Source organism: Notechis scutatus, chromosome 3 (genome assembly GCF_049901735.1).
Source record: "Notechis scutatus isolate UNSWTSFEM ecotype Mainland chromosome 3, rNotScu1.2, whole genome shotgun sequence".
Taxonomy (NCBI): domain Eukaryota; kingdom Metazoa; phylum Chordata; class Lepidosauria; order Squamata; family Elapidae; genus Notechis; species Notechis scutatus.
Genome location: NC_142011.1, coordinates 166801696 through 166828039, shown reverse-complemented (window position 1 = coordinate 166828039; position 26344 = coordinate 166801696). Strand labels below are relative to the sequence as shown.

General features: G+C 33.4%; 1 protein-coding gene across 1 annotated transcript in view; it reads left to right on the top strand.

Moving 5' to 3' along the window:
* The window catches only part of CCDC178 (coiled-coil domain containing 178), a 152690-nt gene that overhangs the window by 101226 nt on the left and 25120 nt on the right, over positions 1–26344 (top strand). Inside the window, exon 18 of the mRNA XM_087961675.1 lies at positions 1710–1859. Coding sequence (XP_087817801.1) covers positions 1710–1859 — 150 coding nt within the window. The remainder of the gene's footprint in view (positions 1–1709; positions 1860–26344) is intronic.

Genomic DNA, 26344 nt, shown 5'->3' with positions numbered 1-26344 from the left:
GCAGCCTAATTCCATTTTGGTTTCTTTATCTTGTACACATTTGATTTGTCCTTAAAAGTTCCTCAGTGTCAAACTCATGTCATCACAGTGGCGTCACGTGACTATCGTGATGCATCTGGTCCATGAGCTGGGAGTTTGACAGCCCTGGCCTAATCAGTCTAATCCCCTCTATTTGACATCACTTTCTTATACACTGGCATTTCATCAGCACACAGAAAAAAGGTGAAAATTGTGTCACAATGCCACAATATTTCCTCATTCTGACCTACCTTTGTCTCTCTCCACTCACCTACCCCAGATTCCACTGGTATTACCCACACATTAAGACTTCTAAGCTCTTTTCTCATATCCCTTCAGCATAACCATTTTGATTTCAAAGGATCATACTTGTTCCTGAGTGCTGGGAGCTCATTAGTTCAGGTATATAACTACTGCTTCTACCTTCAGGTAAATAGCTATTGATCTGCTACTTCACACATTGGACAACACTCTCATCATTGTTGGCCAATTTTGAAACAGTGGTTTCTCTGAGTGAAACTGATAGCAGAAAGGAAAGGAAGTACTTAGATTAGGATTTTTTTTCCTCAGCAACTTCCCAACTATCACTTAATAATTGTCAAGTTTCTTATATCAGACAAGAAATGTCATTTTTTTGTATGCATAATATTTGGACAACATAAATCCCGCCTCAAAAAATCCTCAGTCCCACAAAAAAAATTTATAAAGGTTATTGAACAATTGTTTATCTTCTGTGAAGTGACTTTATATCTATTAAGTGATAAGAAACAATTGATTCACAGGATCACATTACAAATAAAATTTTCCTGATGGTTTCATAGCCTCATACAATATACATTCAAGACAACTTCATAATCATAGTTTACATATCTCTTCAAGAAACAATTACCAGACTAACTGAAGGATTACACTTTCTAAGAGGGTCTTGGAGGATATTTTATTTTTCCAAAGAGTCCTGACTCTTCCCCAAGTCTCTGGGATAGGGGAGGTCAGGGCAACATGAGAATGTGGGTTGCATCAAGAAGGTGCAGTTGTGGCATCTTTTTCTGTTTTTCAGTTTTACCACTGTTGTTTTTTTGATTGTATGCATTTTAATTGGTTGTGAGAAGCCCAGAGTTGGTATTAAGATGCCTGCCTATAAAAATATTTTAAGTAAAAATAAATAAAATAAAATAAAACATTTTATTTGGGAGTCTAAATGTTGGCTTTTGACATTCTTGGTTACATTTAAGCTATAAATTCCTGTACCTAGTTTTACATTATGACCAATGTAATTAATGTTTCTGGGTTGTGCTTTTATTTCTTATGACTTGGGTCTTAATGTTATGAAACATATTTCATAAATCAGCAAGGATCACAAGTGTATGTAGGCTATATCAGCACCAATTACATGTACAAAACTCCATTCCTGAGGGTTTTTATATGTAGTTTAGTTGTTTTTTTCACAGCCATTTTTCAGTAGAAGAATTATTTTTCATCCTGTTACTCATACCTTCCAACAAGGTTGTTGTTGTTGTTATTGATTTTACATATTATTGATTAGAGGTATGAAGCAGTATATATTACACTTGTGTTTATAATATAGACATGATGTATAACTAATACAAGTAATATATGACTTTACTTATAAATATATATGTAGTAACTTTTAAAAATTGTTTGTAATGGCAAACTAGAATAACTCTCCTTAGATTTCCCTGGATGATGTACTGGATGAAAACCTACGCTTAGCACGCGAGTATCAGATGCTGCAGATATGCTATCTAAATGACAAAAATCAGCTTATGGATTTCTATGATCATAAAGAAAGAGCTGAAGCTGCATTACGGGATCAGCAACAGGTATGATAAAATGTTATTTTTAACATCTTGTTTTTTAATTATTATTACTACCAATTAATGTCAGAAAGTAAAACTGAAATACATATATCACAGAATATATTTCTCTCATGTTCTTTTGTCCTATTATTCATTTTATACTTTATAAATGAAAATATCATTTTTTGTCAACCATGATGGTTTGCCTCAGTTTGGATCTTATTAATCTAAGGACAATGGAATTTTAAAAGGGAGTAGAGATTATTGCAGTTAGGTATTAAATTTGACCTACTATGAATTGGTTCTTGGTGATTAGAAGGTAGAACTCTCATTTATTTGTTTGTTTGGTTTACTCAGGTTTATAGGCTGCTTCAATCATAAATGGACTCTTAAGTGGTATATATTACCAATTATCATGAAAAGATTAAAATGATAAATGTAACAGAAAATAACACAGACCCAGATGATACTTTATTGGCATAGGGACTTTCAAGGCACAACCTGATCTTATTGGGTGGGCAAAGGAAAAGGGGGCCCTAAACAGCTCTTGTGCCATATTGTACTTTAAAGATAACTAGTAACATCTTAAATTATATCCAGAAGCCAACTGGTAACCATTAGAACTCTCATAATAGTGACATCATCCAGGCATAATAAGACATGCCCATAAATATGCAAGTCATGAAAACTGAAGCTTCTGGGTTATCTTTTTAGGGAGGCGAGGGTACCAGTGTGATTGATTACATATTAGTAAAATCCTTAAATTTGCTTCCAATGAAAGGATAGATGTGATCATTTCCCACTTTTTGATGTTGATATTTAGTATGCAGACAGGATGACAAGGCATAGAGGAGACTGCTTGGTCTCCTATGACTGCTTCGAATTCCCAAATTAAGTAGACTAGCAAGCCTGTGGGAACAGCCTCACAGCTTTTTAATATCTCCAAAGGATCCCATTTTAAATTATCTTTGAGGGTTATGAAGAATAATAGCTATTTATCAACAAATTACCAATTGTACTCAGAAACATCTAAAATCTAATATAGAATTCTTTATTGGCCAAGTGTGACTGGGCACACCAGGAATTTGTCTTGGTGCAAATGCTCTCAGTATACATAAAAGAAAAGATACATTTGTCAAGAATCAAGAATCATAAGATACAACACTTAATAATAGTCATAGGGTACAGTAAGCAATCAAATCATACTAGGAAACAGTCAATATAAATTGTAAGGATACAAGTGACAAAGTTACAGTCAATACAATCACAAGTGGGAGGGGATGAGTGATAAGGAGTGATGAGAAGATTAATAGTAATAGTAGTGCAGACTTTGTAAATAGTTGGACAGTGTTGAGGGAATTATTTGTTTAGCAGAGGGATGGCGTTCGGATAAAAACTGTTCTTGTGTCTAGTTGTTGTGGTTTGCAGTGCTTTATAATGTCATTTTGAGGGTAGGAGTTGAAACAGTTTATGTTTGGGATGTGAGGGGGTCTGTAAATACTTTCACAGCCCTTTTTTTTACTTGTGCAGTATACAGGTCCTCAGTAGAAGGCAGGTTGGTAGTAGTTGTTTTTTCTGCAGTCCTAATTAGTCTCTGAAGTCTGTGTCTGTCTTGTTGGGTTACAGAACCAAACCAGACAGTTACCGAGGTGCAGATGACAGACTCAATAATTCCTCTGTAGAACTGTATCATCAGCTCCTTGGGTAGTTTGAGCTTTCTGAGTTGGCAAAGAAAGAACATTCTTTGTTGTGCTTTTTTGATGATATTTTTGATGTTAGGTGTCCATATTACTCCCAGTTAAAAACTCATTCCAAAATCCAAGCTTTGGCTTAATAAATAATGTGTTGTAACTAAGGCTAAATTAGCAATGTGTGTGGGCTCATCACCTTTCACAGCAACCTTCACTCTGAGGATGCTAATTTGGGCCCAGAAAAAAATAGTTAAGACTCTTCCAAAAGAGAAGAAATTGGTACAAATTATAAGGTATAGTAAAAAATGAGAAAAGCAGACCAAGATAGAAAAACTCTACTGCCTTCTGTGATGTTACTGCCAATTCAATCCCAAAACTCTAGTTCTGGGGCAGGGACTTCTGATCTGCCTGAAAAATAAGTCTGGCATTTTTGTGAGCTATTTAATATAAGAGCAAATAAATCAGACCTGTGAGTTATAATTTGACCTGCTATACATATACATATGATAATAAAGTATCATAAAGTATCATAATAAAGTATCACTATAGAGATTTCCAAACTTTGCAAAATGATAAAGCTATAAGAGGAAATCTGATTTCTGTTGAACTCCTAAAATCAAATTTTGAATGGTTTGTTTAGCGTATGGCATCTATGGAGATAATATAATCACTGATATACAGCACCAGTAAACCACATTATATGCACAAACACAAATATAAGTTTAAATAAAGCATCAGCAAATATATCTATGTAAAGTATGTGGACAATAGACAAGATAAAAATTTCTATTTTATTGAAAATTACATATTTACATATTATGTAAAATATAATAAAATCACCATAATATAATGCCATAAAATTACAATAGGATAGATCAATATCTAAGGAAGCTACCCTTCTAACTGCTTCTGGTGTGGCTCTGATGAGATCATCCCAGGTGCCTGGAAATTTCCTGAGGAGATATTCTCAAACTATATTTGTTGTTGTTTGTTCCGGTGTACCACAGTCACATTGTGGACATTCCCCACTTAAAGAGCTTTGCCCGAGTTCTGGTATGGCCTGTCTTGATTCTATTCAGATGGTTCCATATTTTGGGAGGCAACTGCATTCCTGGAAGTATTTTTGTTTAGAACCTTTTCTTTATGTATACTGAGAGTATTTACACCAAGACAAATTCCTTGTGTGTCCAATCACACTTGGCCAATAAAGTATTCTATTCTATTCTATTCTATTCTACATGATCTTTTTGGTAATGGTTATTAACGGTTACCCATTTTGATTGCCATTCTTCATCTAGATCATAAGGCTGTGGTATGTTATCCTAAACTGTTTTTCTAGACTTAAGCCTGGTGCAAGATAGAGAATCTAATACTTTATGTATTGGTAGATCTTTAGCAATCAATGGCCTGTTTATCTTATTCCATTCTTGAACTTCTGTTGTTGTCGCCTGAGATCAGGAGGGGCAGTATTAGGAAAAACATGGAGCCATGAGAGCGGCATAGATTTGAGAGTTCTGTTATTATTCTCTTTGTGTCATTAAGATAAACACCAATCTTTTTGGTATGACAACTTCTTTTCCATAGATGTGCATAGTATTCAGCAACAGAGTAAACTAATGATTGTGCTACTGTATGCAATGTTTTTGCTTGTGTTCCTCAACCTGTTCCCATGATTTTCCTAATCAAGTTGTTCCTTGTTTTTAATTTTTGTGGAACCTAATAAAGTGAATCAACAGTTTGAATTCTGCTAGCTGTACCCTTGTGCATTCCCTTCTTGGTTCCTGTGGGTTGTGAATGGTGGATCTGGGAGATAATTAGCATTTATTTAAGATGCAATACCTCCTGTTTTGAAACTGGCAATGATGTTCTGTTTCTTATAGAAGCCCTTCCTGAAATGGTGGTTTAATATCATTTTTATCCAGTCTGCAACTTTTCTCTTATGAATTTGTTGAGAATGTGCTAGGGAATTAGCTACTAAAAATTCTAGAAGAGATTATCTGGATTCTTTCCAATCAGAATTTGGGCCTAGTGAGGGGATAGAAATAGCATTCATTGCTTTTGTAGATAACCTTTTTCAGGACCAGATGGAGGAGAATACTCCTCTTGATCTTTCTAGACTTCTCAATGTTATGCAAATGGACGGACGGATGGATGGACCAACAGACAGATAGTCAGACAGAGAGAAAAGGGGGAGAGGAGGGGAGAGAAGGGAAGGGAAGAGGAGAAGAGAAAAGAAGAGAAAGTTTGAAAAATGTTAAAAAATTATACTAAAATTATCCATCACATTTGTGGCTTTATATAGTAATTAGGAAAATTATCATTGGAGAAATTTCTTCATAAAGTTATTTGATAAGGGGAACCAGTTACACACTTTCTTTAAAACAAAAATGTAGATTATTCTACCAGGAGCATGAAAAGTAACCCTAAAAGTGATGGAATGCAACAATTATAGAGTTATGTAAATCAATAGTTTTTCAGTATGATTGGTTATACATATGATTGATGAAAGTGAATTCTATGAGATAATTGGTAGAGCTGCAAAAGCAATAGCATATTTGAGAAGACAAAGCCAATATTATATAAATAGAATTACTTTCTATGGAGTTATTTTCATGGCTTTATCTTATATCAAACTTATTTGCCAGATATTTTTTCCTCACCACCTAGCATCTTTTCCCAACATCACCAACGTTCTTTGGTCTTCAAAATATTTTATGGCTAAACTGACATTTATTGTTCAGTTCAACGAAGGTAAAGTAGGGAGGGGAATATTGCTTTGCCTAACAAATGCAATTTGCCTCCTACAGAATGCTTGTTTTTCATGTAATATACATGAAATATATATACAGTGTGTGTGTGTGTGTGTGTGTGTGTGTGTGTGTGTGTGTATTACAGGTTTCATATTTTATCATTTATGATATATCTATAATAAAATATATTATTTTATTTTCTTATGATTGGCTTTAAGAAATAATGGAAAACTAGTTAATTTTTTTAATTATCCAGGTTTAATGTGCTTTCTTGTTATAGGATATAGGCTACATAAATCGAATAGGATCTAAACTGAATAATTACAAAATTAGTTGAAAAATGTTTTGGTAGTCTAGTGAAGCTACAAAAACATCAGCAAATGAAGAATATTTGCATTGTTTACATTACAATAAGAAAAATTGTTGGTTATACACTGCTTCTATTAAGAGATATATTTTTCTTGAGATTTGTGTTAATAAGTGAGTTACAACTGCAATGGAAAATCAATTTTGTGGGAGTATCACAGTAATGAATTTTGTAGTTGCTATACTGCACATATTCATCACAGTGACATGAATCCTCAAAGAGAAAATTACTCTCATGTTCACTCTTTCCCAAATTCATGGTATTGCTGTCCTTAAACACAGGTGCACCTGCACAGTTATACAAGTAATCCTTGATCAGCAACTGCTTCATTGTGCAATTGGCCCTGTTGCTCCTGAAAAAGTGGATTCTAGGGAGTATGCGCACAAGCACTTGTGTTTTAGATCCATGATCCTCCTGGCTTGTGAAAGCTTCCTGGGTGGTGATATGCGGGAGGGTTCAGGCAGTCATTAATGCTTCCCTGTGGAAGGTGTTACGCCTTATCTGGGTGTTTAAAAGCTTTCGGGGGGGGAGTGTGAACATGTGAACTTTGAAACTCAATAGCTGAAAGTTTCAAAGGCTCATTGTGATCAAGTAGACAGAGATATTTTCCCACAATACTTGGAAAGTGTTCATATTTGGTTGACATTTTCAGCAAGCTGCTTACCAAAACATCACAATGCTTTTCTTGGTGAATCACTGCCAGTATATACATACATTAATGAGTTTTCCCAAAATGCCCTTCCTTGTAAAAATGCTTTAGTGTAGTCTAAAATTTTATGTGTTGCACTCATGTTTTAAGCTATGCCTGAATTTGCATAGGATATAATTTAAACTGTTCAAATATTGTTCAACATCCTCAGAACAAACATGTGCTCAAGGACATAGAAAATAGTTTTATAAGCCACAATTGAGTATTTAACTTCCTTTGTCAGTCTGAAATTTATTTGAATTGAATGAACTGAAAAATATAATGCCAAGAAAGGAATGATTGTAGTCACAATGCTTTAGAGACACCGTTTTGATCTTTCAGAAGTAGAAGAAAAGTCAAGTCATTCATGATCTTAGAGACTAGTCTTCTTCCTCTTTTACCACCTCAGGTGTCCAGGGATTAGGACTGGTATTGTTTAAAATTTTGGAATGTTCATTCCATTAGCACACATTTACCTTAAAAGTACAGAACTATATGGACATTTCTTATATGCAATTGAGAGCTGATATTTTAAACTGCTGAAATACATAAAATATATTGTTCTAGTTAGCTTCTGATTAAATTACATATTTCAGTGGCCAAGTAACTCTGAAATGGATAATCATAAACTTAAGAACTGTTAAAATGTACAAATAATTCAAACAGTCTGTCAAGAAAAGCTTAGTATGATATTGGTGATGATGATGACAATGACATCATTTATGGACTATGTGATTGATAATAGTATAGTTTTCCAGTGTAATTTTGTACATCTTGCTTCCAATTATGTAGAAAAAGTATATATGGGAAGGTAAATAATTTATGCTAGAAGAGTTATTGGGTGTAATAAACAAAGGTCAACACTTAGGGTGATATAAATGCTTTATAAGAGTCCCAGATTCTTCTAAGAAAGCACTAGGCAGTTCAAATTATTATGCTTCAATTCAGAATTATTGGACTGCAGCTCTTCACATTTTCATCTTGCATGTCCATTCAGATTTGGGATATGTACTCCAATACATCCTGGATGTTTTTCAGAAGTAGATGTGCCAATTATTTTTCTCAGTTCAAGGCTGTTTCTTCTGTTTTTATTTCTTTTTTTAAAACTATATTACATGTAATAGATGATTAAGAGATAAAGCAATGTTATCCTTTAAAAAAAGATTTTTATCCCATCTTTTTATATACAACTCAAGGTGGCAAATATATTTGGGACGTCTTGGGACTTCTTCCTCTTCCTGTTCCCTCCCCCCCAAAATACCCTGTGAGTTGAGTTGGTCTGAGAGTTCTGACCCAAAGTGCCCCAGGGTGTGATTTTTCTGCCTACTTTGATCTGTTAGTGCTCCACCAATTTGGAACTCTAAAAAAAGGCAACACAAATAAATAAACCATAAAGTGGTGCCCTGATTTTTTTTTTTAAAAAAACCTTTCTCTCGTACAGAATAAACCTCTAAACTAGAGTTCCTTTATCATTCATCCAAATATACAGAAAATATTAACATATTATAATATTTGATGTGTTACTGATTTGTCTATTTAATATTGAAGTCTGTTGCTTACTACTAAAAAGTCTCTCATTAGATATGCGCTGAGAACTGAAACAGACACACAGCCCAAATTGCTTTGTCTGCTGGGAAGAGCCAGCAGATTGTCTGCTACCAGCAATGAACAAAAATAACAATGGAGATTTATCCATATATTTTTTAGAGAGATAGCACAGAAACTGATGCGTAAAACTGAGTGTCCTGATGACCTGGACTTAATAGTCTAGGTTTCTGTGATGATTTTTGTAGTATTTAAAGTAGCTTTCTCTAACCTAGTAATAGGGGAGGTTGTTGGAGTTACAATCCATATATTACTGTAGGAGTAATTTATAAAAGTTTTAAATATTTTCTAAATTTTCTAAATGTTTTAGCAAATAGGTTATTTATCTATCTAGAAATATGTATGCAAGCTGTTCATTTCTTGATAAGCAGGAAGAGATTACAACCCTTTTTATATATCCATCTGAAACTAAGGAAAATATCTAAGTTTCTCCCCATCACCACCCTCCTTCTTTCTTTTTTAATAGGCTGCCTTGGTTCTCTAGTTATAGCACAGATGCACCTAAAGTTTGCTAGAAACATTTGCCATTAGCCTCCTTTAAAAAAATTAAATTTGAGGATAATCCTACCTCCAGAGCTTATTCTGTTCCTGGCCATTGACTGTGACAGTGAAAGGCTCATCTGAAAGCACTGGAGCATCCCATCTAAAAGCATAAAACATATTACATTTCATGAAAAAGCTAATTCAGATTGTTTAATTCTGGTAATATTGCCTCTGTCACCTTCAAAATCTAAATGTTCTTTCCTGTTATTATAAAGAAAACAACCAAATTGCTTAAAAACCCATTTGAATACACAGCTGCCTTATGTTGCATACTAATTTGATTAAAACGTTTGTGCTTCACCAGCATTTTATATAAAATACACTGGTAAGTCTAACAAAAGCACTCAAATATTTTACTAATTTATAAAAAAAAGAAAGAAAGAGGCCAAGAAATACCCCTGGACAGAGCAAAATTATATTGCATTTATGGAAGATACTAAACTGGTTATCTTGCTGTATTTGTTTGCTCACAGCTATGGGCATTGTGCCAACCTCATTGAAAATAACTGCATTAGTCAAGTGTATCGAAATTATTACAACACAGAGTCCATCTCAGCTATTGCTGTTGAAACATTTTGTGAATCTTCTCTAGAAGAAATTTGTTTGAAGAGTCAGCTTTGCATATATTCACGTCTATTTTGATTTTCCATTGTTTTAAAATTAGTGTCTTACCAGTGTTGTATTGTGCACCTCTGTTTTTCTTGCAAGATTATAAAATAATCCAATACATTTGTTTTGATTAGAATAATTAAAACAGAGCATGGAAAGATAACCAAAGATATTTCTTTAAGCAATATACTTACTAAAAAAGAATAAATTTTAAAAAAAATCAGCATTTTATAATTGTTATCATCAGTCAATAGATCAACATTTAAGATATTCTAGATTATTTTGAAGAGGAAAAAAACTCTTTTTAACAGGCATTACACTAAGAAAATCTCATCCAAAACATTGGTTTGATTTACTTAATTCATGAACTTCTAAATTTAAAATTGCCTACTAGCTATTTATATAGAAATAATGGTATTTGACAACTGTCCCACTGTAATACTTCTGTTTATTCCAAAAAGGGATAAACATGTAAGATGTTTGGTTATACAGATTTAACTCTATAATCTTGGTTATGTGTGCTTTTCTTGATTTCCTCATTGTCAGTGTAGTTAACAAGTAGACCAAATTCTTGCTAACTGCACGATCTCTTGATATATTTATTCTTATTGCAGTAATATCAAATCCCACCCTCTGACTACAGCTCAAGATTAAAGATATATTCTTGACCTTTTTTGTTGGTTGGTTACATAAACCAAAATGTATGAAAGAATATAAATAATTTAATTTTCTCATATATTATATTTTCTACCTTAATGGACCCATCAAGATTGACAAGAATTTGTTTGTTTATTAATATCCTGCCTTTATTATTTTTAGAAATAAGAGCAAATATACCTAATATTCCTTCCTCATCCTATACTATGAGGTGGTTTTGGCTGAAGGAGAACAACTAGCCAAAAGTCACCCAACCAGCTTTCATAGCTAAGGTGGAACTAGAACTCACAGTTTCCTGGTTTCTATCCTAGTACCTTAACCATTGGACCAAACATCTTTATGGTTATTATACAATAACCCTGTAAAATAAAGATAATTTCCAAGTAGTACTTTCAAACAATTAATAGAATCTCCTCATGGCCTCTCATGACAGTGGGCATGCTGCAATAGTCATAAGTGTGAAAAACATTCATAAGTTACTTTTTTCAGTGCCATTGTAACTTTGAATAGTCACTAAATGAACTGTTGTAAGTCAAGGATTACCTGTACAAAAATACAAAAAGCTTCTTTGCTTGCAAAAAGCTACCCTAAATACCAATCATTAGACTAAAAATACCTGCAAGACGGAGTTACAAATCAGGCAGAGTGCCAGAGCACCTTGAGGAATTAAAATAGTTAAAATACAATGATAACTATCAGCAGCCAACTCTTGCTCATAAAGTGAAACCCTTTAGCAGAGAGGTCATTTAAGCTCTCCAGAAAAAGCACACCCAGGAAAAGTAATCCTAAGATCCATTTGCACCACTTAAAGATACCAGCTGGTCTCACTCATCTCACAAGATATCCTAAGGAAATGATCCAAGTTTAAGGAAAGGTCACATGCCCCCCCAGAAAGGCAGTAAAAAAATCAGTGCCAAACTTGCATCCTGCCTCTTGGAAGTACACCCCAAAAGGACAGCGCCAGATACCACTAAAGCAGTGAAGGAAGGAACTTCCGGTTTGAGCTTCTTCGGCGACAGACTGAAATCCGCGATCGTGCATGGTTTTGATCCGTGCTCGCCGCCGAGCGCCCCGAGCTGGCTGGATTTGGGGCTAAGCCATCCCGTAGAGGTGGTGAAAAGGGGGGAGACCACCAGCAGGGTCAAGGAGAGCCGCATCTCTCCTACTCAGCTGGCCATTACTCCCAAAGGCAGTTGCAGCGGTGGTCAGAAATGGCCACCTCAAAGAAGAACTCAACCGGAAAAGAATATGCAGGAGGAAGATAAGAAGAGAAAGTTTTGGTTGACCATGTTAAACTGAAAAAGCTACAATGTAAGGAACCCTGGAATTTGAACTATAAAAAATAACATTGTTCCCAAAGAAGACTTTGAAGCAGCGAAGGAGAGAGGGAAGGGAAAGGATTTGGCTTTTCCCCCCTTCTCTTTCTTATACTGACAGCTAAGAGATTTAAGTAAGAAATTGACAAAAATCCACTTTGACATCAATAGGCATTTAAGGTGAAAATAAAATGTCAAAGGGATAATAAAGACTTTTGGATACACAAAAACCTTTAAAAGCAGGAAAGGAGAGAAAAGGAAAGAATAAAAGGGCGGGATCTGGAAAAATGGAGAGACTGCCTGGAACTAAAAGGAACTTACAGTGAAACCTTAACAAGATTCCTAAAAGATATATTCTAACTGAAACTTTGTAACAAAATAATAGAACCCCAGGAAGAGAAAGTGGAAAAGTGCAGCAGCCGCCAAAAAAGCTAATGCAATCCTAAGTTGTATTAACATAGGGATACAGTCAAGATCAAGGGAAGTATTAATACCACTCTATAAAGGCTTAGTAAGACCACATCTAGAGTACTGCATCCAGTTTTGGTCACCACATTATAAAAAAGATGTTGAGACTCTAGAAACAGTACAGAGAAGAGCAACCAGGATGATTAGGGGACTGGAGGCTAAAACATACAACGAACGGTTGCAGGAACTGGGCTTGGCTAGTCTAGTAAAGAGAAGGACCAGGGGAGACATGATAGCAGTCTTCCAATATTTGAGGGGGTGCCACAGAGAGGAGGGGGTCAAGCTATTTTCTAAAGCACCTGTAGGCCAGACAAGGAACAATGGATGGAAACTGAACAAGGAGAGATTTAACCTGGAAACAAGGAGAAACTTTCTGACAGTGAGAACAATCAACCAATGGAACAGCTTGCCCTCAGAAGTTGTGGGAGCACCATCAATTGAGACTTTCAAGAAGAGATTGGACTGCCACTTGTCAGAAATGGTGTAGGCTCTCCCGCTTGGGTGGGTGGGGGTTGGACTAGATGATCTACAAGGTCCGTTCCAACTCTGATTATCTATAAATCTGAAAAAAGAAGCAAGAAGAAACAGCTTTGGATTATTTGGATTACTTGGTGATTTTTGGATTTTTTGGCTATTGGATTTAAATGACTAAAATCAATCAGGTGGTTGTTTAAAAGTGTTTAAAATGGCATCACTTTTAGAAGAACTGAAAATGGAATTTAAAAAACAGAAAGAAGATGCACAAGAAGGAAGAGGTTCTTTTGGCCTCGTATTTCAATTTTTAGAAATGGAGATCTGGAATTATGAGAAGCAACAAGAAATACTTGTAGAACAAGAAGGTTGGGACAAAGAAGAAGCCATCTTTAATGATCAAGTAATTTTATGTGGGGGGGAAAAGGAAAGGGGGGAAAGAGTGAAAAGTTTAATGTTTGAAAAAACAACCAAAAACAAAGAATAGTTTGAAAAATAATTACAATATTAGGAAGCAACAGAAGAGAGGATCACAGAAGAGAGAATTAGAAGTAGAGAGACAAGGGGGCGAAAGGGGGAGGGGAAAGAAGGAAAGGAAAATAAGTCATAAAAGATAGAAATAAGATATAGAGAAACAGGGAAATGTATAAGGATTGAAAGTATAAGCCTATTTAGAGATAATGGGTGAAAATTTAATTGAAAAAGGGATTCTGCAAAGGTACATGATAGTATTTTTATATTAGAAATAGAAATAATTTTAGAAAATCTGAAACAATGTATGATTAAAATGATGGATAAAATACTTATTGTAATGCAGTGGAATGTTTGTTAATAAATAAATGAAATAAAGTGAATGAGAGAATGAAATTAGGAAAGGATGGGAACATTTTAATTATTATTAATGATTTATAAAAAATATAAGTGAAGAGAAATATGGAAAAAAAGAATTAATTATGGAAAGTTTATAAGTGTTCACAAGGAAGTATGATATTCAATTGAAAAGAAATGTTAAAGATGTTAAGATTCTAACTAATATTAATGATAGAATTGAATTGGAATGGAATGAGTGTTTTATTTACTATTGTTTTTTATAGATAGATGATAGATAGATAGATAGATAGATAGATAGATAGATAGATAGATAGATAGATAATATATTTTTAGAACATAGTGTGTATTTTAAGAATGTACCAAGCAGAATTCGATTGGAAGTTATGTACTATATTGAATGTTATAATTTTAAAGGCATAAATTGAAGTTTAAATAAGAGTTGAATGGATAAAATTAAAAGATATAAAGGTGTCAAGGTGTCATACTCCAGTTAGTAACTACAGGGGAAAATTTGTTTAATGAGAAAAGATAATATGAAATTGAAACAGGACAGACAAAAGTATAAATATAATGATTGGAAAGACATTGAAACTTAGAAAAAGATATATAATTGAATTTAGATATGAGATAATTAAAAATAAACTTGAGAAAACCAAGGGAGGGGAAAAGTTATAGAAAAAATGTTAAAATAGTAATAAGATATGGAATAGAACACAAAAATGAATTTGAAATTGAGTTTATGTCTGTATGAAGAAGTGATAACCTGGGATCATGCTATTCTCAAAAAAAGATGTTTTATTTGTATTATGTTTTTGTGAAAACCGAAATAAAATTTATATTTTAAAAAAAATAAAGCAGTGAAGGAAGACCCCCCCCTCCCCAGATAGAAAAAGAAACCATGAGGCAGGAAAAAATTCAAACACAATACAAATAATTAAATCACAACAGTAGCTGTTGCTTCTTAAACCAATTACCAGAACAAAGAAACATAGGAACTAGCCAGACTTCTCAAACTAGTTTCTTTTCAGGAACAGAAATTAATCTTTTTCCTTCCAAACAAAGCTAAATAGGGAAAATTATCCCATCAATAACACAGGATTAAACGTCACCAAGCACAGAATTAAACGTCACCACAAACCAATTTTAGACCAAAACTCAGAAAGGGTATGTAAACTCACATTTGAATGTCAATCTTTCTAGCTAGCCAAGAAGAAGTATTTCTAAGGTAGTATTTCCTCCCAACAGCAGTGTAAAAAGCTTAAAACAACCTTTAAGAAAGTACCTTCAGAGACAGTAAGTCTAGGCATATTGCCAAGAATGTAAAGGGTGGAAAAAAACAAAAGGAGATTTCTTCTAACTACTGGTTCTCCGAACTGCTTAGAAAATTAACAAGGGGTTCTATAGAACCAGTCAGAACCGGTAGAATCCCACCCCTGTTGATTCTGATAGTTTTCAAAAGAAAACCAATAAATCAATATCAGATTAATTACTGTAATTTTTCCTCATCAGATTTTCAAATCAACATTCTTTGGATTAAAAAAATACAAACATATAGTGATACCAAAAATAAAACTCTGTGTCTGTGTTTAAATACATTTAAAAACTTATAAATTTGAATATCAGTTGTGATATTTATCAATCAGTGCCATGAAATGCAGGGACTTTTCCTCCTAAAATATCTATGAGTTCAGAATTGCCACATTTACAGTTTTTGAGAAAATGACCATTGTTTAACTGATGTTCAGATTTTCTGAACAGATAGAGACCAAATGGGTTTGTAATATGTCAGGATGGTATCATTGACAGTCTGAATTTCATCTGGAGCAGAAATGAAAATATCGAGCAGGCCAAAATCAGGATCAGAGAGAACTTGTAAGAGAGGAGGTTTTATTATACTGTTAAGAAGGAGACATTAGCCAGTAGCGGGGATAAAGTTATATTTGGAAGCAGAATGTATTTTAAATATGTTGTAATAAGGTACTTGACCTCAGATGGTAAAAGTTGTTGAGAGGCTTATGTTACACAATATAATCTACCAGGGGATGTTATAGTCAGCAAGGAGAATATCATGGTGAAAACTCTTATTATTCTACAAAAATATTATATTTTAAAAAGTTAAGTAAAATGTTAAATAATATTATTACGTTATAAAATATCAAAAAATAAAAATAAAGGCCAGTTTGGTGTAGTGGTTAAGATGCCAGGGTAGAAACTGGGTGGCCTTCAGTTCAAATCCTATCTTAGGCATGAAGCCAACTGGTGATCTTGAGGAAGCAGAGAAGAGTATGTTATCATCCATGTAGTCATCATCTATGTAAAGCATTGGGTTCAATTCTCAAGTAGAGACTTGGAAAAAACAATTTTATGGAAACAACAGCTTTTTTCCTTCTAAAACTAGAATTCATTGTTTGCTGCCATTAGCAGGAACATTCACAAAGCTAAGTTTTCTTTAAAAAATTTCATCAGTATAAAGGGATGATATCACATGTATTTTTGTGGAATTCCTTATATCTTATGTTTCCATGGATTGAAGATTCTTCTGGAACAGAGTAAATATTTGTGAGAGGTAATAAAAATGCAAACATGGTGTACTCAGATTCAATGAATTGAATAAAAATACAGCAAGAATTATTCAATAAAGGCTGGAATACACACACACAGAGACAGAGACAAAGAGAGAGAGAGAGAGAGAGAGAGACAAAGAGAGAGAGAGAGATACACACCATGATTGATATATTTACAAATTCCTGGAAGAATAAAATCTGATCTTCGAATGAGAGCCATTAAGAAAAATTTGATATGCTTCTTTAAAACCAATACTATCTATTAATATTATGTAGATATAACATAGAAACAGAACAAATAAAACAACTGTATGATAAAATGGATGCACTGTTGTCAGAAGACAATATTGGAAAGAATTATGCTCCAAATTTATAAAAATTATTCCAAGAAACAATCTAAAAGAAAATTGGTAGAAAATGCTGTACAGATGGTACACATCTCTATCAATAATCTTCAAGATAGATAAATCATACAGTAATAAACATTGGAAATCCGATGAAAGAAATGGAACATTTTACCACAAGGGATGGACATGTAAAAACCCTTGAGAGTAATGAAAGATATTCAGAGTACAATGCAGAATATTTTGTCAATTAAGTTCAAAATAAAATTACAACTTTTATTAAATACACAATGTCCCAAAATATATCAATAATAAATATAATAATTTACTGAGATACACACTCACAATAGCCAGAATAAATATTAACTATCAATGGAAGAAAGATCCTGACAATATCTAATCAGGGAGCTTAAATGTATAGAATATGCAGCAGTATCAAAATTAACAACAAAGATACACAACACAAGTTTAACCAAATTCAAGTAAGAATGGTTCCAATTTATGCAACATAAACAATTAATGTATAATTTTTAAGAGGGTCTAATTGCTTAAAAACATGCAAATTGGTAGGGAACAAGAACAGGAATATTAGAAATCAAGAAGCATTTTAATTTTAATTTCTTTTTCCTTATTTTGTTTTTGTCTTTTGTTTTTCTTTTTAACATGCACAAATAAGAACAAAACAGTGGAGACCTCTGCATTAAGCTTATATAACAAATAATATAATGATTTTTGTAGTTGTTTATCAGTGCCCCATTCAGCAACCTTATGCTTATCAACATTAACATTTTAGAAATCATAGTTAATATTAAAATAAACATTTTATTTTTGATATATTTACAAATTTTCTAAATTTCAAAGTATTAATCTCAACTCCTGTATAAATACTATTGTACTCAAATAGTATAAATAGTAATATAATATTTATGTTATATATATTGTAATAATATAATATGAAGAGAAAAACAAAAATTATTTGAAGGAAGAGTAATAAAAGTTCTGAAAATAGGCTGGCATTGAACCCAATGTCTTCTATTAGGAGTTACAGTAATTATATATGTGGAATGGTGATTTTGATATAGCTTCAAAATCTTTTATGTGATTTCAAATACAGAGGCATCAGACATTAAATCTAACAGTGATAAATAAATTATTTTCAATATAATTTTAAATAAATATTAAATATTTTATTATTAATATAAAAATCAAAATATACTGTATACTGAATGTACTAAAAATTAAAAGTAATTAAAATAAAAAAACAAGAAGAAAAATGTTCAGGCACTATTAATTTTGAAGAGGAAAAACTTTTGCTGAGAAAAGAAACTATTAACTCTGCAGATAAAAAATAAATGAAAATAATCTATTGTATAATACCCATTTATCAGAAGGGAAGTAGCAACCACTTTGCTTTGTTATGATTTTTGCTCAGAACTCAAAAGCATAACATGAACCTATTTTGACCATTTCAGTTAATCTTATAATTCAACTACTGTCTTATATTTATACCAGTCAAAATTCAGTAATATAGATAGTTCTCTACTAAGCTCCCACCACTTTTTCACCTGAAGATCCCAGCTATGGAGCATGGAGTCCCAGGGATCTCATGTCCCTGGGACACCTGCACCACAGCATACTCTCCCCAGCCCACATGCATTCTCTGCAGCAGCCTCTTACTTCACTCCCTAGTACTCACTTGTCCTCTGGTCTGCTTTTGAGCCACCTGGACTTGCAACTTCCAGCCAGCTTTCCTATTGACTAGTTGTTGGATGCCAGCAGGAACTCCCAGTCACATGATGTTCTTGATTAATGGCCAAGTTAAGTTTTCATTTAACAATGGCAATGAGGACTACTGAGATTTCCATCACTAAGCAATGTGGTCATGTGGTATTGTGTTTTACAACCTCATTGCTTAGCGATGGAAATTCCAGTCCCAATTACGGTTGTTAACTGTAAACTACCTGTATGTGCTTGTAATCTGATCACTGATGTCCACCATCACCATACTCCCCTGCTGCATGATCTCTACAATTTGCAGGCTACTCAGGAGAATCTATGTCAGAAATTCATCACTTTCCATGTCATCTTTCAACCCTTGTTCAATTGTTTACACATTAAATTATGTGAAATGCAGTTTGTAAATGCTCTCTCACCTACCATGCATCCTCTTTTGTTTGCAAGGAACTGGTTTGTCATACTGAAATGGAGTTTATGTGCAGTAACAGCCTAATAACCCAGCAACTTTAGTCACTTATTAAAGTCAAGCATGTGTCTTTGTTTCATGTTGTTAATGATGTGGAACCATAGAGGCCCAACTATGTTTCGCCTGGACTGTGTGGAAGCGAGTGCTGAGAGCTCATTACTTGGCTCCCCATTGGAATCCTGCAGGCTTCTGCTCATTGAGGGACTGTAGGGGCTTTGACAGAATTATTATACTGAATATTTTTAGACTCATTAACTATATCACCAAAGCAAAACATCTCTTCAATGCAAATGCTTGCAGATTCTGTAGCTTTGCTTTACTTATCGCAAAAGAAAGGATACAGCTTGAAAACAAGTTAAGGAAAGGACTTTCATGCTTGAATGTTTGAATTTGTAACATATATTCAGCATGCCTAAGCCCCGTTCAACTCATTTAAGCCACTCATGTTTAAGGGCTTTTTAAAAAATGCCAGTGTTCAGTTTGATAAATATGCAGCACAATCCTGCCAATATCTACATAGAAGTTAAGACCTATTCACTTCAGTGTGATTAAGTTGCAGGTAAAGAGTGTTTGCAAAATTAAAGCAGTTTTACACAGAATATGAAACCTATTTAATCTTCAAATTATCGGTAGAGCATTCAGCAAGTAGAAAGAAGGAAGGTCTTAATTTTATTCTAGTGTCATTCAACGTAAAACCGAGAAACATCTGTTCAGATACGTGAGGATATTTGATTCATACATTGATATTTCAGTTATTTACCAAGAAGTAAGTCTCACTGAGTTCTTATTATGCTGTTGCTTCAGATTGTAGAACTAGGCATTCAAAACAAAGGAAATCCAAGCCATACATTATATTTTTTTCCTGTTGTTCCATTATCTTTCACTTACCCTCTCACTTATGAATGCCACATGCTTCTTAGGGTTCACAAATTGATCTTAGTTCAATTTATTGGTATAAATTACAATCGAAAATGTATTTCCATATTTATCTGAAACAAAGAAAACTAAATTTAAGTTAAAAAGGAATTTTAACTTGATAACTTATTATAAACAAAATCTGTTCGCTGCTTACTTTCCCCGTCTTCCCAGATAGGGTAGCCATCTGCCACTAAACCTAGTGTTGGATATCTTTTCTGTGCAATAAATGGGCTACATAGGTATGTTTCACTGGACAAAGATCCTAATCAACACCTCTCCTCAAAAGGCAGAGCTAAAAAATAAAGAAAATATTATTTGTAAGTTGCCTGTAAAATAACTGCTTGTATGTAATATTAATTGATGTTCCATCTGTATAGGCAAATGCACATACAAACTATTCTGTCATTCATGCACACATATACTGTGTGCAGATTACGAAGGTATGAAAAGAATGTTATTTTAACAACTTCAAGTAGATTAGATGCATTCCTGCTCAGATCATGACAAAGAAACCAGATTTCTAACTATCCTAATGTCTCTTCCTTAGAACAATTTGCCTTGAAATTAACCAGAAAGGAGGTCAATTATATTTGATCCTAACTAGTCACTATGAATTGGTCTGAAATGTAAGTGTTCTGGAACCAAAGGAAATTGTGTTTATGGCATTGTTATGTTTAGCATCTACACAACTGAAAAAAATGCCAACAAGAAAGGAAAACCTCCAGTGGAATGGCTTGCTTCCAGAAGTTGTGAGAGCACCATCACTGGAGACTTTAAGAAGAGATTGGAAAGTCATTTGTCCTGAATGGTAAAGGGACTTCTGCTTGAACAGGTGATTGGACTAGAAGACCTCAAAAGTCCCTTCCAACTCTGCTAGTCTATAATTCTGTAATTATAAGACTACATACGTTCTTATTAATATGCTTTTAAGCAACCATTTTGGTATTTTCCCATTCCATGTCTGCTTAATAATAGATAGTTACTAATTCTAAGCAGATTGGAATATATTTTTGATCAGAAGTGATTAATGTTAATACGTGATGTTTTTTTCTACCTTCTATAGGCTTATGTTAACCTTAAAGTTATCCCTTGACATTTTTTGAATGTAGCACAGAAGAGTTCCGCAAGGCATGTCACCTTTTCTTTGGTTTAAGGATGAAGCGAAATAAATGATTAAATACTTAATTAAGCTAATAGTAAGAGTGACCCCAGCACTCATCTTTATCTACTTCCTAAACCCTCAACCTACATAAATACTCAAAAATCCATGAATGTCAATAATACCTTGGTTGTACTTTGAGTCAGCATGAAAATGAAGAAACCAGGTTTGGATGAAAAGAAAATACCTATTCATTTTTTCCTTCTCTTCAATAGTGTTAGATTCTCAGAAACTGCCTGAACAAGTCCCTGCAGTTTCTTGGCAAGATTTTTGAAGAAGTGGTCACCATTGTCTAAGCTAGGGCTTAGTGAAAGTAACTGACCTAAAGTCACCCAAGTGGCTTTGTTCTAATGTAGGATTAGAACTCATTGTCTATTTTTTTTTAAGAATATGTAAGTTAACTCAAACACAGTCTCATTATGAATGCCTTCCAGATCCCACAGACTAATTGGAACAGATATATTAAATCCTATGGAAAATGTTGGTAAAATCAAGCCCATTAAAGCCTGCTAAAAATTGTATAGGACTAGCCAAATTCAATTATTCTTTTCAATCTTCATTATCATAAGTTCAAACAATGTGTAGCCTGTACTTGTTAAACCAGAAATCCAGATTCACTTATTATATCAAAAGAAAAACCTACAAAATATTAGAATTTCAAAGTAGTTTTGACATGACAGTATATTATGCTAAGGTCATTCTGCATCCTTGGGCATCTGTAAATGATATTTATTTCTTGAACTATTGCAATTTTAGTTGTTTCAAGACAGCTGATAGATGTTAGGATTATTAATACTCCCTCTAAAACTAGAGTTGCTTAGTTTGAAATTTAAAGCTGTTCATCCAAGAATGAGTTGCTGTCCTTTCCCATTTCCCATTTTTCTTTTGGTGAAATTATAGTTTATTTTACGTAGAAAAGTTGCACTGTATCCTTTACACTATACTTACATTGCTCAGGGCAATTTATAATAATTACAGTTAAATATTCCAACAAAACTAGTACATAAGCATGATAAAAATGGAGACAAATTTCACAGTTAAAAACATTTGAAAAGAAAGATCTAGCATAACAAAAGTAATTTGCCTAGTGAGCCAAAAATTTACCAGAACAGGAAATTTTAAGTATTTTTATGCAAAATTGAAAAAAAGAAATCAAATAGATCTCACCAAGCAAAGTGTACCAATGTCTAGATGCACTCATTAAGAACCCTCTTACTCTCTTCCAGCCCATGTTTAATCAGGATAGGAACCTATTAGGATAATATGTATTTTAAACCAACAGTTTGATTTGCAGAGGAGAGGGCATTCAAGTTAGTGTGGATTCCTAGTGACTGCCTGGAAACATACCTGAAGTTTTTACAGCAAGATTTTCAGAAGTAGTTTGCCATTGTTTGCTTCCTAAGCTGAGAGAGAGTTTCTGGTGCAAGGCCATCCAGCTCGCCTAACATTGGTACTAGAACTCACAGTCTTCTGGTTCCTAGCCTAGTGTTTTAACCACTACACCAAATTATTTAAGAGTAAAGCTGCTGCAGAATGACTACAATATACTGACACTGGTGATCATATAGTAGCCATCTTGATGTGTTTTCTGGGTCCAGTGAAGTTTTTAAAAACAGTCCTATATAAAATAAATGTTAATATTCTTACTTGCATGAAGACATATAGTGCTCCTTGGTTAATGACTATTCATTTAGTGTCTGTTTAAATTTGCAATACTACTGACCTTGCAATACTTATGACCAATTCTTGAAGTTCCAGCTGTGTTAGCATCCCTGTGTTGCTGTTTTACTTCATCGGTTCTAAGTCACAAGTGTCCTTTTTATTTTTAATGATGACCAAGTATTAGCATGTTCCAAACTCATAGATATACACACTCCCCATTGTTATCTAAGTGTCCAAATGCAAGTTGGACTCACGGAAACCATAAAAATGGCAAGTTATTACAAATACAGAATGCTGGCGTATCTGAAATATTCTGGAACTTTTTCCAAAATTTATTTGAGAAGAAGGCTAGAATTATTCTAGAGTACATTAACTCTCATCTAATTCATTTCTACATTAAGGCACCTATTCAAAACACAAATACGCTTTTTCTCTCTAGATCAAGATTTTCTCACTGATAAGATTTGAGCAAATATCTCACATTACTTAAATAGATTTGGTCTACAATAAATCTTGGTTCTGGGATATGCACTAATATTATTTATACATTTTTCTAGCACCAAGAACTAAAGAGGACAAGGCAACAACGAAATGATATTACCAGAGAAATGAAACTTTGTTCCATTTTCCCCTCTGTTTGGGATGTTAGGGAAATCTATTGTTATGGGATTGTTGCTTATCAGCACTTTAAAATTCCTATTCAATTGTTTCCCTCACAAAATCAGTGGGAAACCATTCTAATTCTCATTATTTTCAGTATTATGCCATCAATTTTTTGCTTTGGGAGTCCCCAAAATGTGGGGAAATAGAAGGGAATATGCAGGCTTCAAATTGTTCATGTGGTTCCCCCCCCCCCCCAAAAAAAATAATAATAAAGAGAAATGTATTGAGACTGAACTGTCTGATTAAGTTTTATGAATGTATTACATTTATGTTGTATTACATTTATGTGTCATATAAGCTCTAGCTAAATTTAACCTTATTTGTTTACACATTTGTAATACAAACGTAACAGAAGTCATTTCTTGTGCTTTGACATGATTTTGATAATGCTGAATATCATGTTTGTTCAGCTAATTACTACAATATCTTATTGATTTTCAGCATCCTTTTTCATTTCTAACACATTTTGATTTTGTAATGGTACACATCCCTAAATTAGCTATCATAGTGCATTAATTTTTTTTACTTTGAGATGTTTATCATTTTGATTTTGGATGTTCTTGTACCCTACATTATGAATTGATTAAATAGATGATTGCTCTTCAATGCAGACTAATTAGTTGACCGTGAAAATGGAATCTGGTGAATTTCCTTTGGAGGATTGAACATAAATGAAATTACATTAGTCACAAATTAAATTTCATTATCCATTCCATTCTCCATTTGGTTTCATTTCCAAATAAAAGAAAGGATCCAGATTTCCCCCTGATTTTCCATGAACATTTGTAAAATTCCATATAATGCAAACTTTTTAAAAATAAATGTTTGAACTAGGACTAAAAATATGTCCTTTTGTCATAATTCAACATTTTTTTTCAAAAGCTGCCCCATTACAAGACTAACAAGTAGGTAATCAGTGGCTATACCTGTGTCCTTCCCTTTTGTATGACTTTCAGTTCCATATATTTTGAGTCTTAGCCTGAATAGCTTTAATGGCACTGGTGTTTCTTCAGATTCATATAATAAATAAACCTTTTGAACCCATGGCAACTTCAGAATTGTACCTTTTGATTATGAAATAATTTCTTCAAGCAAGGACTATGATACTGTGAGCAAATGAAGTGGCTGCTCTTCAGGTAAATTTTCGATTTACAGCTTTTCATAAAGATACAGTATTGATAAGATAGTTCATTTTTAGCATATGCTAAATATAATAACAGATGGTTAACAAAGGGATTTCAGGATTGGTGTAATGTTTAACTCAACCTGTTGGCTTCTTTTTCTTCTATTTTCTTATAATTTATTGCTTTTTCTTTTCTTTCAGCACTTAGCCAGGGTGGATCCTACATGTTGAATGTTAAATCTAATTGACCACTTTTTCCTACTTTTTTGTACAATGTTTTTTCTTGTTGTTGTTGTTAGGGTTAATGTATGTTTTTGCTTTGTTTCATTTTGTTTGTTTGTTTTACTGTTCTGTATTTTATTCTCTATGATAAAACAATAAATTTAAATTAGAGATAATAGTTCATTTTTTTCAGAATATCATGAGTTTTCATGCTAATCAGGATATAATTTTACCAGGTTTTTTTAAATTGTCATTTTCCTACAATAGAAAATGCCATAGTAGAAATATAAAAATGTATTGGGGAAATTTAAACATATAAAAATGGTTAATGTTTCTATTAATCAGAAGCAATTGTATTGGATATTTTTAAAAACTCAAAATATAATACATTTAGGTAGGGGCTATAATTTACTAATTACTAGTAAACTATTATTGGCAAAGAATTGAAAAAAGTAAAAATAAAGATGTTCCAGATTAACACTGTTGCTAGTTATCCATGTAATATTGGCAGCTGTCATATCAGTTGTCTGCTTATTAGTAACAGTATTTGATTATTGTCAAATATTCAATGAAGCTAAGAGTGTTATTATGTAATATGATTTTTAATTTAATCACAAGTCCTGAAAAAGTTCCTAGCTATGAGTCAAAATAAGAATGAATAGAATATACTTAGGGGAAGATAAGAGAAATGTCTCCCTTCTGCTTTTGTTTCTTTAATGATTCTATTCTACCATTTCTTCAATATTAGTGTATCTCTTGTCCTACAGTGAGTTTTTCTGTGGTGAGTTGGCCATGGCAAGTTGTCCCATGGCAAGTTGGCTATAAGAGTTGGCTGTGGCAATTTGGCTGCGGCAAGTTGTCCAGGGTGAGATGGCCATGGCAAGTTGGTTTCGGCGAGTTGTCCTAGACCCGTGTTCTTCACAGCATGACAAATTCAGTTCTTAAATCTTCAGGTTTTTTTCCCCACAATTGCATTTTCCTCTTCAGTTTTTAGAACTGCATTCAGTTTTTCTACAGATTTCAGTAAATAACCAAAGCTGTTGCTGAGTTGTTAGTAAATCAGACATTCATGCATGCACAGAAACCTAGACAGTAATCTACAAACTTGTTTTCCCATATTCTTTATCTAATTAAATCTCTAATATGGAGAGTGGGGAAAAAAGGCTTGATTCTTAGAGTTTGCCAAATTGAAAAAAATACAAAACCTAATTAACAACTTTAATAGGATTGGTACATAACTGGGAAGATTTTTGCTACCTTTTAAAAAAAAACTATAAAAACTCAGCAAAATTCTATTTTAATCTTTCTTCTGTTATTTAGTGAATTTTGAATCTTGAGATAAATACATTTAAATTTTAAGATATTTAGTGATGTTTGCTCATTGTTCTTCAAAGCGTTCAGACTGCTGTGTGCTGCCCAGAGTCCTTTTCAGTGAGATGGATGACTATTTGATTAATAATGTTTAATAATAATTCAGGATTAATTAAATCTGTTGTCCCTTGGTACCTTACACTTACTGCTGATGATTTCTAAGATACTTTTGATTTATGGAATTATTATTCTTTTCATGAGTTGTGATGGTTGTGCCCTAGCTGGTTGTATAAAAAGGCACATTTTTTTAAAGTTCTGTGGTTGCCCATTGCACCAAAGGATGC